Below are 15,843 nucleotides of genomic sequence, written 5' to 3' on the forward strand. Positions count from 1 at the left end.
TTATTATGTTGAGAGGACAAATAAAGGCGTTAGCAGAGGAGCCAAACCCACCGCTTTCACATATGGTTGGACAGACAGTAATGGGGAGGTCTTTGAACATGAGATGAAAAGAATGGCTTCATGGTGGCGAGATCCTCGCCAGCCACTGTGTTACAGGGTAAACTGTTGGCAAAATCCCAGATTTGTGTGATCACAGCCATCCAACTGCTCCTCCATAACCAACACGCACAGCCAGAGGAGAAGGAGAAGAAAGAGGGGGGGTGGGTATCTTGTAAAGCATCTCACATCTCTTCTGGAGCCATCTGACTGCTGAGGGGGAAGGAAGCCATAGAGCTGATTTTTGTATTTATCTTCTCGCAGGCAATAATGGAGCCATCATCATGCCACAGGATGGGTCTGATAGGTTAAACAGAAATACACAGATACACTCACCGGCCACTTTATTAGGTATACTGTTCAACTGCATGTTAACCCGGCCATGTCTCTGTCTAATAGGTACAGTGGGTCTGAGCTTGTGTGTGTGTGTGTGCGTGTGTGTGTGTGTGTGTCTATATGTCTCTGTCTCTCTGGGTATTTATGGGGGTGGGAGGGTTGGTATGTTTTATCCTTGTTGTTTTTAGCCTCTGTGAGGCACTTTGTGTTGCTTTTTAAGTATGAAAGGTGCCAAATAAATAAAATTTGATCTGATTTGATTTGAACACAAATAGCTAATCAGCCAATCGCATGGCCGCAACTCGATGCGTTTAGGCATGTAGATATGGTCAAGACCACTTGCTGAAGTTCAAACCAAGCATCAAAATGGGGAAGAAAGGGTATTTAAGCGACTTTGAACGTGGTTGTTGGTGCCAGACGGGCTGGTCTGAGTATTTCAGAAACTGCTGATCTGCTGGGATTTTCACACACAACCATCTCTATTTTTTTTACAGAGAATGGTCCAAAAAAGAGAAAATATCCAGTGACTGGCAGTTGTGCAGATGAAAATGACCATGTCTATCCCTATATGACCACAGTGTACCAATCTTCTGATGGCTACTTCCAGCAGGATAATACACTGTGTCACAAAGCTCATATAATCTCAAACTGGTTTCTTGAACATGACAATGAGTTCACTGTACTCTAATGGCCTCCACAGTCACCAGATCTCAATCCAATAGAGCACCTTTGGAATGTGGTGGAATGGGAGATTGGCATCATAGATGTGCAGCTGACAAATCTGCAGCAACTGCATGATGCTATTGAGTCAATATGGACTAAAATATCTGAGGAATGTTTCCAACACCTTGTTGAAAGTATGCCACAAAGAATTAAGGTAGTTCTGAAGGCAAAAGGAGTTCCAACCTTTTACTAGTAAGGTGTACCTAATAAAGTGGCTGGTGAGTGTATATCCGGTTTGGTTAGTTCATATAGAAGATGGACATAGTCATCCAGTATAAGACCTGAAATATCCTAAGGTTCACGTTTTGAGTTCTGTTTTGTTTGGTCTTATTTTCAGGTTTTAGGTTAATTAGGCTCACTTCAATTAGGGTCACATTAGGCTCACTCACGTCACCTGTTTTTGTTCACAGCTGCACACCATCACTGATCACCTCCCCACAGTATTTAGTTTCCTGGTTTCCCTCAGTCATGGCAGAATCCTCAACTCCCTTCCCATGGTTCAAGTCGCGTTTTCGCAAGTCTTGTCAGGTTATTTACCATAGTCTTGTTTTGTTTGTGTCCACAGTTTAAGAATTATTGATAACCGGCTCAGCTGCGCTTTTTGTTAATAAATCAAGTTTGCTTTGTGAGTTCTGCATCTGGGTCCTCCCTCCTACACCACGCTACCTGACAAATTCATAGCTGCTCATTAGCAACCTTTATCCTGCTGATTAGTATGCTGGTGGTCCATCAGAAATAAATCTACAAACAAATAGATACTCTGCCCAAAAGATACACATTTCTGTCCAAACAGGTTTTAGGTGTCACTTTCCAGCTCCACCTTCTTGTCCAAATATGTTCCTGCCTGCTTACAGAACCACAAAGAAGGGAACGGATGAATGCCTGGCTTGATGCCTTATAATGGCTCTTCACAAAACGATGGTTGACATCACCGTGGCTTGGTCCTTTTCTTGTATACTGTATCTGATTCAATTTGTTCTGGATCTCTAACAAAAGAAAAAGAAGCTTACTCCACCCTTTGCATGTACACTAAATGCTCCTTATATTTGCAGCTGTTGCCATAACACAGATTTTGTCATGTCATAGCAGAAAAGTCTCAGATGTAGTAAGCCATGCAAATGATCTTGTTTTGTCACAACAAGTCAACAATGTCTGAAACTGGCTCAACTGGATAGCACACTTGTTTTGAATGTTGTCTTCTTATTTATCTTTGAAGGAGTCATTCAAATATTTACTCATTTGCATTTAAAGTCTTTCAACCTACGACAGCACAGAGATTTGAATGACGAAGCAAAATTTTGTAAATCTAATGATTTTGAAAGCAGGCAATAAGAACCCGACAATCAGGATTTCTGCAGCAAAAATGAACACAAGGGAATGCCTGATAGTTTAATTTTCGTTCTGTTTATGAAGTTAAAACCCTTTAGATTTACTGTGTGGTGACCTACGTCTAGTTTTCAACCAGATTTAATTTGTCAATTGAAAAATTACAGCAAGTATTCTTGCTCGTCATAGGAAAGGTGTTGTGTACAGTAGCTGTTATAACTAAAACAAGGTTGTTAATGCAATCCTTGGCTCACCCAGTCTACTTGCTTAAGTTTCTTTGGGAAAAATACAGATCCCTACATTCCTGTATCTTCCTCACTTGTGCGGTGTGTTAGTTTGGATAAAAGCTGCTAATTTGATAAATGTCAACAGAAACAGAAGTTTCACACAGTATTCATGTATTAAACATGAGTGAGAAATAATACTAGACAGAATGCTAACCTCACTTGCTTAACATTTTAGAAATTGATTTAACCAATTTAAAATTTTGAATACATATTTGGAAATTTGATTTAGATACTATTTTCAAAACATCTATTTATCTTTCAGCTATCTAGCTAGCTAACTGATACTTGCTAGCTTATTACTAGCTTGTACGTAGCTCAGGCTAAGCTACTAGCTTCAGCTGAGTGCATTGTCATGACCCAACTGCAAATGTGTGTATAGTGCAGAAATGCTATTGACACAGTTGTGTAAGAAAGTGTGTTTGCTTGATGTCAAGGTCACAGCACTACTGACCCATGTCTCCATGTCCAAATGATGTGAGCCTTGACAACACAACAGCACTGAGCTTTTGTGAGCACAACTGAGATAGGATTTATGGGATTTAGTCACTTATGGGCATTTATTCATCAGTGCAGAGCAGAAAATGACCTGCTAAACTCACCTGACTCCACAGTCACTGAGGCTACGTGATGATGATTGAACACAGTTAAATATTAACTGTATTCTTCTTGGAATCTTTACCATCTATTGTTTTCTGATTAGCACATGTATGGAGTTGGACTTCTCAAAACTGTCAGAGTTTTAAAGATAATAAACACAAAGTTTGTCAGAGCCACTGACCAGAACAATTAAAAGTAAAACATGCAGTTGACTTTATTATATCTTGTAGCTGACTGATGTATTTGCAAAATTATTTTCACCAGATTTCTTCCAATGATCCATCCATCTCAAGTCAAATTATATCTCTGCAAAGGCATGTGTCCCTGTTGTGTTACATTCCTCTTCCTTTTAACTGAAGTTACAAACTGTTGCGGTTTTTCTGAGGAATCCCTGTCTGTTCTTGCTGAATACAAGATTTGAGCTGCTAAACAGTCTGTGGTTGTTGTTGTCTAACTCTCCTTTTCACGATGCTCCCAACATTTTCAATAGAAGACGGATACCCCAGAGGCAGGCAGCCTGCTGCAGCATCTCTGGACATACTGTAAATTTCTTTTATCTTCTTGAGGTTTTATACTGAGCGTTTTTCTGTGAAAATAAACTTTTTCAATGCTGGTTTGGATGCTTTGCTGTTGGAAGGACTTCTACTGCTTATTGGCCTATTTTTTTCTCCTTTTTTCCCCACATCTGTTATGATGCATAACCATGGCAATAGGAAAGTTGTTAACCTGTTGGAGTAGATGACTGAGCTTTGCAAAGCCAAAGCAATACCTGGAATTAAACCCCAAAACCGAGATGAGTTGGAGGAAATGTTCTGGGTGCAGAACAGGAACAAAATGGAGAAAAAGCTGAAATAGACTTAAAGCATTTCATTCCTTGATCATCAGGGGAAATATGAGATAACTGGTGATGAAATGGACAAGCTTGAACCCCTGACGAGGACAGAGCATGAATATCAGGAAGGCAATAATATTTGTTTTTTTAATTGAGACATGGCTGCAGGAACAATTCTAACACCTCTCTTCTCTTCTCTTTAAGACTATATGGGCAGACAGAGAGGTAACAGTAAAGGATGAGGATTACAGAGCTGTTTAACAATCTATGGTGTAATCCCAGACATCGCACAGCAGTTGTTCAACTGTTGGCTGTGAGTTTCTATCCATGTTGTCTACTGAGGGAGTTCACTTGTTTTAAGTTCTGATGCTGTGTGTGACATCATCACCTAAACCGTATGTTTATGCATTTGGCACATGCTTTTATCCAAAGCACCTTACAGGTAGGGTAAGGGGGTCTTGCCTAAGAACCCCTCCTGGAGGTAGTACCTTTCATGCAGGGAATTTGAACCCAGATCTCCCTCACAACAGGTGGCAATCATACCACTACTATGCTACTATTTGTCGACAACAATAACATATCTTTAATGATAATTAACACTATAGCTGTATAGTTTCATTTGGTGATATCTAAAGTATTATTGAATTGAAGTGAACTGAATTGAATTCAATGTGTATTGTAGGCAGGCCAGTCAAACACACACACTCACATGCTGTTTGAAGTCGCACAGCATGAGGAAATAACCCCTTACCTCCTGGGAACAGATGTCACTTTGATGGTAGCACAGATGAGCTCATGCCAAGAGAACTCAGCCGTGTTTCTGCATTGTTTATGTATGGCTTCTTCTTTGTGTAATACAGTTTCAGGTTACATTTCTGGATGGAGCAAGGGACTTCATTCAATTAAAACTATTTATCAAGGTACTCCTATGTCCATGTAGGTATACTGATGATAGTGGGATGGTTAATTTCTTGTTCAGTGCTCCCTGAGGGCATGAAGATCACAAGCGTCCAACAATCTCATTCACTTTTTCATACTAATTTCTCACCAGACTCGCCAGAATGTTATGCTCTGTTTATGTTGAAAAACCAAAGCTCTTTGTGTTCTTGCATTCATTTTGCATTCAACACTCACTATTCAGGAGCTAAATTTCCATCCAACAGCCCTGGGATTTCATTCCTCCAGTCTAGATTCTGCAGCAGACAAATACAACACATATTTAGGCTGAGTGACAGCAACTTTATGTGATCATCCCCCATCCTAGCTGATGGCTTAGATAAAAGGATAGAGGCCCAAGTGAGAGACGAGTGTGTGTATTTGCAAACAGATGGAGATCTCTGTGTGAAGGAAGGAGGGGAGCCAGGGGAACAGAGTGAAGAGGGCACATGAGAAAAGATCAGTGCATCCATGACAGAACAAAAGCGAATGAGCTGAGCGGCCTGTAGTGGACATTAAGTGAAGCTCTTCACAGAACCTCTCACTCAGTTCTTGTGAGTAACACCTGGCATATCAAAGCAGCAAAGAAAAAAACTGTTTCAAAGGAACAGAGGTTATGGAGAATGTTTTGTACTTTGGCCTCCATGGATTTCAGAGAAATTGAATGCCATGAAATGGACAAATATAGCACCACAAAATGATGAAATGTTAATATGCACATGAATCAGATGAAGTGTATGTAAGTGAAGTGCACGAGTGGCCCTGTGGAATAGTGTTTACCCTGTTATGAGATCATTAGATGTAACCAAAGTCTGGATAGTGTGACTGTTTTGGCAGTAGGGAGGAGAGGGGTTTGAATAGCAGGCTGGTGAGGGGACTTTAAAAATAGGAGCGTTGGTATTGCAGGAACTTTCCCTTGATTCTTGCAACTATCTAGAAAAAAGCCTTTCTTCTGTTTTGTGTAAGCTGCTGCAGCCAAATTAGTTTTATGATGGTTCACTGTTATTGTTTGCAGTTCCCACAGCCCTCAGTTAGTCCCCAGAACTGTTTTTTGAGGCCTAAACTATCCTAGGTGTCAGCCCACTCCTCTTCTTTGTTGCCTTTTAATCAAAGACAAGTTTGGGTTGTTTATCTGTGCTGGCGTTTTTGCGGATGGGTGAAATCTAAACAGTCCATTAGCCCAAATACTGCTCCATTTCAAAATTTGCATGTCAACATTGTTCAGATGTCAGGGTATGCTCTGCCCATTTAATTGAGGATGCATGTGGGGGATAGCCAGATATCCCAGAATGCATTTCAACACAAACAAGTGACTATGACAGAGGATAAAACTCTCTCTGCAGCGGTCGTTGAGGCCCTGAAGCTGAAGACCGCAACGACCGCTCTCTGAGCAGAGATTTTTTATAAAATTTTATTACTCTTTCATCACAAAATGTAGTTGTAAGATTTATTCAGGTGATAATGTAAAATGCTGTCTTTAGCCACCTCCCATTTCTTTATATATTTCCAGGATAACATGAAACATGTGTTGTGGTTTATTCAAACATAAGAAAACACAAATGGAAACAGAGTTTGTATAACTGTAATTAATTTATACTGCATTTTTCTGTGAAAATAAACTTTTTCAATGCTGGTTTGGATGCTTTGCTGTTGGAAGGACTTCTGCTGCTTATTGGCCTCTTTTTTCCTTTTTTTTCACATCTGTTATGATGCATAACCATGGCAATAGGAAAGTTGTTAACCTGTTGGAGTAGATGACTGAGCTGGTTTATTCAAACATAAGAAAACACAAATGGAAACAGAGTTTGTATAATTGTAATTAACTTTAGATATTTGGTCTAAGCACCTTTATTCTTCACCACAGCCTGAACACTCTTAGACATGCTTTCTGTCATTTCTTTAAGTCAGGGATGTCCAAAGTTGATCTTCAAGGGCCGCTGTCCTGAAGATTAGATGTTTCCCTGCTTCAACACGCCTGATTCAGATCTCTTCAAAAGATTGTTAAGTTCTGCACAAGCCTGCTAATGATGCTTTTATCTGAATCAGGTGTGTAACTTAAAGAGGATTTATTACTTGACATTGCTCCATGTGTATGTTCTTTTTGTTGTTCTATCCACCATTTGTCAATTCCACAAACCCTGGAAGCTTCATATCTGATTTTGCTAGAGGAACAGTGCCCTCTTTTGGGGGTTATTTTGTCACTTAACATCCCTGCATAATTCCTGTGAAGTCCAACTAATGGCACCTGCACGTAAAAAACAAGATGCTGGCTACTCAAGAGAGCCCAGCTTGTTTTTTTTTTTTTTTTTTTGTTCATAGCTATCATTCTGATGTCACCAGAAGTATGTGTAGTTTATCTCTGAGTACACCGTACCAACAAACTGAGCTGTGATGCTACAGCTTATGATTATTGTGAACATAATGAATGGAGATTTGGTGGTGCAGACTGCTTCACAGTTGTGATATGAAGCTTTTACAGTAGAATAAATGAAATAACCATGTTGACTTTCCCTTTATTGTGTTGTTTGGTAGCTAACAGAGGATGACATGGTTGAGCAAAGCACGTAATAACAGAAATCAGACCTTTCTCGGTATCTGTTATTTCCTGCTGAGTCACTATTACCCTCCTTCAATAGGCCCTGTTGTTATCTGTGGTGGCCATCTCGCTCCACATTTGCATGTTTGTGTGTGTTGCATGTTTTATACCCCTAAAGAGCATCAAATTGATCATTCTGGCCATTTTTACTCAATTTCTTTCACACAAGGCTCCCAACATGTCCAGCTTCAGCTCAGGTTGACAGGTAATTATCACTAAGGCTATACTGCCACCCAGAGGTTGTTGTAAGCATTTAGCTTTGAGTCTGTATGTAAGCTTTTTATCAGTGTATGACAAGGTGCTTTCCCCGAAGAGCCATTAACTGAAAACTTGGCATATCTCAGCATATGCAGTGTGTCCTTAGGAAATCTGAAGAACATGAACAAGTGGAGTTCAAAAGAAGACGTAGCAGGTCTAAAATAAGAACTATCTATAGCAGATGAACAGTATCTGAAAGGGATGTTTTCAAGAAATGAAGGTATGGGCTTAGTGGAGGATTGATATAGGAGGATCTAGTGTCACTGATTTTAGATCCAGTTCTTCTGGAATTTGACCTCAACATAATCAAAGTACCTAGAAAATGACAGAAAGCTTGTCTTAAGTGGGGACAGACTGTATTGATGAATAAAGGTGATCAAACAAAATGTTGATTTTCAAGATTTTTAGAACCGTACAAACTCTGTTTTTGCCTTTTTATGTCGCATATTTATTTCACACCTTTCAATGAATTGCTGCACCTGTTTTTTAATTTTTTTTATTTCTATTAAATGCATAAAAACGATAGAGGTGGCTGAAGACTTTTGCACAATAATGTACGAAATCCTTCAAGGAGCTCGGATGTTGCCACCCTTAGTGAGCACCTATATCTCTCTGGTCCGAAGACCTTATGAGTCCACCTTGTATGAGCTCACCCCACAAAAATCAAAAACAAAAAAATTATTTCAGTAATGATGAGATCGCATTTTATCCAAAAAGGAAAGAGAGTGTCTCTCCATAAGTGTATTCAGGATGACTTGGCAAAAGCTGCTGTATTGCAGGTGTTCGCTGCTGTGGCTGGATTCCAGACAGGCAACGTGTTCAACAGCTCTGAAGGCGACTTGTGCGGTGTTTGGAGGTGGTGAGGCTGCAGTCCCAGGAGGGGGTTGTCCCTTCTTACAGGGGCGTGGTCCTTCTCCTGTCTCCAGTCTGGATCAGTACCAAGGCCAGCGGCAGCTCTGCGCAGCCTCACATTCCAGAGAACACTGGTCTTCCTCCAAAACACTGCGATTAAGAAACGATTAAGAGAATAAATTCTCCTTACTCACTTTTTTTCTTTACTCCCCGAAACTCTTACGAACTTTTACTTAATTGTGGTGTTCGGGGACCACGCGTCAAAACCCGTACAAGTGATTTAACCTTTTAATGATCGTCCTGCCCTGTGATAAAGACATCAACTGTTGAGATAAGCATTAAAAAACATTAATGTGTTAATGATTTATTGATTGGACAAATGAGTCTATCGATAATGCGGAGTTGAGGAGTGTGAGAGCGGCCGGATGCAGACTGCAGCATCAGAACACGCTCTGGCGCACAGCTCCTTGCATCGATCTCATTTGCCATTCTGCTGGGACAGCAAAGAAAAACTGCAATGACACAGAACAGTACAGACTAAGGGAACGTGAGATAGTCCCGTAACATCATAAATGCACGGGGAAATTGAGATCACACGCGTAATTTTACGGAGATAACAAAGTAAAACCATGTCTGTTACTACAAGTTATGCATCTTTATGTAGGCTATAAGCCCCCGAACAAACGTGGCCATCGTTTTGTTTAGTCCCAGACAGAAAACATGAGCTGCATGAGTGAGTTCGTGTCTCCCCAGAGAGTGGTGGCTTTCTGCAAGAGCTTGCAGGTTTCCCCTCATCCTCTGTCGTTGTTGCGTCAAATGATGCACCACGGCGCCCTCCCTATAAAAGCACCTGTCCTGGCCAGACATCACTCGCATCTCACTTTACCTTTCTCGCACACACACTCACCCTCACACACTCCGAACTCCACACACTCTTTTTCCTCTTTCGTTTCCAGCAGAGCCCGGATCCCCGCTTGGTTAAAGGAACCATGAGTTACTCCAGCGACATCTACAGCAGCAGCTCCTATCGGAAGATCTTCGGAGATGCCCCCCGCTCCGGTCGCGTGGTTCTGGGTAGCAGCAGCAGCCCGTCCCGCCTGCACTCTGCGGGATACCGCAGCAGCCACCGCACCTATGGTTCCCCCTCCGCGATCTCCTCCTCCACATACCGCAGGACAGCGGCACCCGGCCGCGTCTTCTCCTCCATTCCGGACTCCGCTATGGATCTGACCCAGTCCACCGCAGTCACCAACGAGCTCAAGATCATCCGCACCAACGAGAAGGAGCAGCTTCAGGGCCTCAACGACCGCTTCGTGTCCTTCATTGAGAAAGTTCACAACCTGGAGCAGCAGAATAAAGTCCTCGAGGCCGAGGTCACGCTGCTGCGGCAGCGCCACAACGAGCCGTCCCGCCTGCACGAGCTGTACGAGCAGGAGATCCGCGAGCTGCGGGCGCGCGTGGAAGAGCTGACGCACGAGAAGAGCCAGATGCATCTGGACTGCGTGCAGATGAACGACACGCTGGAGCGCGTGAGGGAAAAGCTGGATGAGGAGACCAGGCTGCGCGAGGAGGCGGAGAACGCCCTGAAGGGCTACCGGAAGGACGTGGACGACGCCACCCTGGCGCGCCTGGAGCTGGAGAAGAAAGTGGAGTCTCTGCTGGATGAGATCGCCTTCCTCAGGAAAGTTCACGAGGAGGAGCTGCAGGAGCTGCAGTCGTCACTGCAGGCCACACAGGTACACCTCCCACCCGGTTAGATGGCCCACAGTCTGACAAGTGTTACAACAATCCCAACTCTTCATACACCATATACTCAAGTTGGAGATTTTCAATTACATAAAAGTTTTAACATGAGTCAACATCATTAATCATGTGAAAGCCTTATAGGACAGACTAATGTAAACTGTCTTTACCTCCCTTTTCTAGTAATTCATAGTTTTCTCAGTCAAACACAAAGTCAATGCCAACGTTTAGATTGTCTACAAATGAGCAGGTTTACCTCAATAACCTGGACCCTGAATTCAGTCACCTTTAAAGGGTGTTGGATTTGGCATCCAGCACTGTTGAGCCTTTATTACTTTATGCGTCAAGCTGAGACCTCCACAAACTGAACACTGCGCAGTCGAAAATTGATGGCACTGCAGTTCCGTTTCAGCCCCACGCGCTCTCCCTCCCTCCTCTGGTGGGCGTCCCGCAGCGCTGCGTCACACACCCTAACAAACTCAATTTTTTAAGCATTAAGTTCCATTTTTACGTGGTTGTCAATACTCGAGCGTCATATGATTGAATTGTTTGAGTGTGAGTAACAAAGCCTGTTACTGGCGTGGTTTGGTGCTTTTAGGTTGTTGTAGCCTATAAAAGTTAGAATGATGCTCTGACATTCTCAATAAGGGGAAAGGTGCGGGAAGGACAGAGGGGGGAGAGAAATGCGGAAAAGTTGCGCAAACTGTAATCCAGGGTGTGGTCGTCCTAAGAGACAACAAACAGGACAAAGTGGGCGGAACACTGGCACCTTTCAAGCCATCAAACTGTTCCTGACGCAGCAGAAGAAGTTCCAATTTTCCTCGATTTTAAGAGCGCAAAACAAATCAATTATAGCTACCCATTAATTACATTTTTATAGTCATATTATTTGAGATAATTCTTGGCTAATCTCATGGCGCTGCGCACTGAAAGGAATAAACTTTGGATTTGCGCGCCGCAGCTGTGACTGCAATCAAGTAAGCCAGACAGTGATGGTCGATTTCTCCAGGGCCTCTCTTCTGCCCTGCAGGGAACATTACTGCCATGCAAAAATATTGACAGCACCGCTTTCTGCAGCAGAGAAGCCTGACTCAGCAGTCCATTCATCAGTTCTGTAGCAGCAGCCGCTGACCGGGTTTTATCTTATACATTTATGCATTTGTAACCGGGAGGAAAGAGCTCAAACTAAAGCTCAGCAAAGACTAATTTAGCTTTAGATAATACACACATATTTATAGGTTTATATATATGAAATTTTCAGGTAGGCCCGTCAGTTAATTTGGTCATCCAAATACAGCTTTAAAGTGACTTGTCTTTAATGATGGTGCGCATTACTGTAACAGCTCAGGCACAAACTCAACAGCCTGATTTAAACGTGTTTAAAGGTCGACCTTATGTCCACATCTACATACCAGACAACTGTAGTGGCATTTTTAAAAAAAAACACAAACATACTTTTCACTTTCCTACATCAAGGTGTCAGTGGAGATGGACATGAGCAAACCGGACCTGGCCGCAGCCCTGAAAGACATCCGGGCCCAGTATGAGAATCTGTCGGCTAGGAACCAGGTCCAGGCGGAGGAGTGGTACCACTCCAAGTTTGCCTCCGTGACTGAGGCTGCTGCCCGCAACCAGGACGCCATCAAGCACTCTAAAGAGGAGCTGAGCGAGTACCGCAGGCAGGTGCAGGCCCGCACCCTTGAGATCGAGGCCCTCAGGGGCCACAATGAAGCACTAGAGAGGCAGATTGCTGAGATGGAGGATCGCCACAACAATGAGATCGCAGAGATGCAAGTAAGTAATAATTTTTTATACTTCCATCTTATTAGAGGAGTCTCATATTGACCAAGAGTTATTTAGCATCTCATAATGAAAATGTTTGTGTGTAGGACACCATTCAGCAGCTGGAGGGTGCCCTGCGTAGCACCAAGGGAGAGATGTCCCGTCACCTGCGTGAATACCAAGACCTGCTGAACGTCAAGATGGCGTTGGACATCGAGATCGCTGCTTACAGGTCTGTTAACTTAGAAACACCTGGAGACTGAACCGACCTGAATACATGACAACATTTATATTATACACTGATTTTTAAAGCTTCTTGAAAGGGCAAATAATGTTTGCAGTAACATAGATAATTCCAGAACATCTTGGCTTATACATTGTCAACCTTTCCACCCGGATAAGAAAGCAGAGCAGCATAAATGCTTGAGTTTTCAGTGCTGGCTTTTAGGCGATATTTTGATTGGGTTACAGTTTGAGTTTTTCACATTTGTGAATTTCTAGAACAGAGCTCTTGTGGGGCGTCCATGGCCTAGTTTTTAAGACACATTCTGTGTCATGGCATGATTCCAGTTTGATCCAGGCCATTTGCTGCCTCACTCAGCACTTCCTGTCTTCCATCTACATTGTCATAAGCTGTGGAGCTTTAGAGAACCTAAGCAAGTGAGATCACAGTGATCATTACAAAGAAAAAAACAAACAACAGAGGTGCTGTCACTGATATCCCAGTGACATTTGATTCCTCTTATGTGAAAAGCCCTGAGATAGGAAAAGCAACAAATCCTGACTAGGGGGCGTTTTCATCCTTTGTCCTCCTTCTATTTGTCCTTCCGTCTGTACAGGAAGCTGCTGGAGGGCGAGGAGTGCCGCCTCAGCTCCGTCGGCGGCGCCATGGTCCAGTCTGGCTACCCTGGCTTCTCCTACATGTCAGCCCGCACCTACACCTTGGGAGCATACAGGAAGTCCAAGCCTGAAGAGGAGGAAGAGGAGGTAGAAGAGGAAGAAAAGGAAGAAGAGGAGGAGGAAGGAGAGGGAGAGGAGGAGGAGGGTGAGGAGGGAGAAGATGGAGAGGATCAGGAGGAGGGTGAGGGAGAGGAGGAGGAAGAAGAGGAGGAGGAGGAGGAGAAGCCAAAAGAAAAGGAAGAGAAAGAGAAGAAGGAGGAAAAGAAGGAAGACAAGAAGGAGAAGGAGAGCTCCACCGGGAAAAGCAGCAAGAGCTAAACTGCTTTTGTCATACTCATCATCCTCATCATCATCAATAGCTCATTCTACATCCCACCAATCACTTATGAACCTGGTTCCCGTTCACATCGTCTCTGTGTCTCACACACACAAACACACATCTGCACACTCCAGATGCCTCACACACTCTGTGTTTTCTCAGTTCGCCCTGCAGATCAGACATGATTAGTTCAAACATAAGGATGGAGAAGGCACTTCAGAAAGGGAAAAATAGTCACTACAGTGACAGAACAGTAAAAATGTTTTCTCAGAAGTGCAGAGAAGCGCAGAGAGCTAGAAGAGTGTAACGAGTTTGAAAACAGAATGATTCTTCCTTGTTTTAGCAACAATAAACGTGCCATTAATGATCGATATTCAAAGTGTGATCGAAACCTTAAGAGTAACAATTTTGTGAGCACACAGACTTTCAAGATAAGCGCACATAAGCATGAAACAACAGCCAGTCCAACTTTTACGGTGCTATTTGATTTTACATTTAAAAGTTGGGGAGTCCTGTACGTAACGATTCTACCACAGAACGAAGCCCCACCAGCTCATTCCCGAATGTCAGCTTTCACAGCAGGAATGTTCCAGGGAGAAGCTGCTTCTTCGTGAAGTGGGAGTCCAGCCCAATGTTTCGCACACCGGATGAATGCCTCCACTCCACCTGGTTTGACATTTCATCCCATTTTTATTTACTGTGGCATTGCAGCACGGCAATAAAGGCAACTTGGAGCTCAGAGAAACTGTACATCTTAGAGTGGTTTGAAGAAGGGTGGTATTTACAGATGTTACAAAGGAGGAGTATGAGGAAATGCATATTTGTGAATGAAAAATGTAGAGTTCAAATTGCTGATATATATATTTTGGGAATATAAACAATCCCTCCCTTTGACTGATTCATTTGTCAAAGAATTTCTCTCACTTATCAGAGTTTGTCCTGATTTTTCTTTTTTAAAAGCCAACCTTCTTTTTTGCTTCTCTCACATAAACAAGGTGGTGCTTTTGTTTTATTTTGGTGGACACAGGAAATGAGGTGACAGTGATCGTAGCTATGAGTCTCACAGCCCTCGGTCGAGACTGCTAGCGGGTTTGTGGTTATTGTATACAGTAAAGAGTTACATATAAGGGCTATTTTCACCATAACCTTCTGTAACTTTGCCCTGGATATTTTAGAATACCTTTCCTAATCATTTCACTCCCTTTACCTAATCCAGTTTCTCTTTTTTTGACAAATGAATCAAACAAGGGACCTGAATGCATGGCCTGATACCTGGAGCTTGAATATCTGCTGGATGGGATAGATTTTTTTGCTTGTTGTGTGTTCGATAATAAAAAATAGATAAATACAAAAACCCTGCCTTAACCATGAATGAAAGTTAAAATAAAACATGTTTCCACCTGCATCTCACTTGCACCTGGGGAGACAGAGGAGTGCTGACACTTTCAAGATTCTTCTATTATACAACTGTGACTGTACATGCTGCTGTCTCATGCAGTGATATTCCTCTCAAAGCCAAATAAAGACATTTAATAACCAAATATTCACTTTATCTCTGTGTTTTCAGTTCAGTGCAAACTAAAATGAAAATATCAATCACAGATGGATTCAAATTAATCTATGAAAATCTTAGGAAATTAACTTTTTATATGAAAATATGTCAGACTGTGTTAAGAATGTATGCAAAAAATTGAATGACTATTTTCTTATTGTTTTTACTGTGCTACATCTGTTATACGTTTTGCAGTGTAGGGAGCTTTAGTTATTGGAAATAAAATGCTTAATCAATTTCTTTACACAGTGTTGTACCAGTAAAGCTGACAGTGACGAACTGTGCAACTAGATAAATAAGACAATTACACCTTTTACAGAGGTGGGTGACCCTGACATGATGCTTAAGCTGTCAGAAAAATTAAAAAGCTAAATCTTGAGCTACGTTTAGAGTCCTAATGAAATAGTTTTGCTTAAATATTCCAACCACACAGTTTACATGGATGCTCAATAAAAGTGATCTCATAAATCTCTTTGCAATTTTGCTATTTTTGCTCAGACACTGGTGACTACCCAAAGCCCACCATATTATTGCTTGTGGTTATTGGTGTATGAGACACTTTGAGTATCCAACAGCTCTCCGTGCTCCGTGCTCACAACTTACACTTCAATGGACACGTCAACTGCCTTTATCAATTACATTGTCTCTGACTGTAAACACTCCCAACACAAACTTGTCAACTGAAACCTCAGCTTATCTGAATGCTTA

The 15,843-nt window shown here is 42.2% G+C and overlaps 1 protein-coding gene across 1 annotated transcript; it reads left to right on the forward strand.

Annotated features, from left to right (window-relative positions):
* Window positions 1-9,682: 9,682 nt before the first annotated feature.
* Window positions 9,683-15,130, forward strand: neff1 (neuronal intermediate filament family member 1). The gene is made up of 4 exons (XM_072388509.1): window positions 9,683-10,575; window positions 12,059-12,376; window positions 12,472-12,596; window positions 13,204-15,130. Exons 1-4 carry the CDS (start codon window positions 9,829-9,831, stop codon window positions 13,580-13,582), a joined length of 1,569 nt encoding a protein of 522 aa, XP_072244610.1. The 5' UTR covers window positions 9,683-9,828; the 3' UTR covers window positions 13,583-15,130.
* Window positions 15,131-15,843: the final 713 nt, after the last annotated feature.

The sequence above is a fragment of the Leuresthes tenuis genome, unplaced genomic scaffold, assembly GCF_036924035.1.
Source record: "Leuresthes tenuis unplaced genomic scaffold, fLeuTen1.0.hap1 SCAF_6, whole genome shotgun sequence".
NCBI lineage: Eukaryota > Metazoa > Chordata > Actinopteri > Atheriniformes > Atherinopsidae > Leuresthes > Leuresthes tenuis.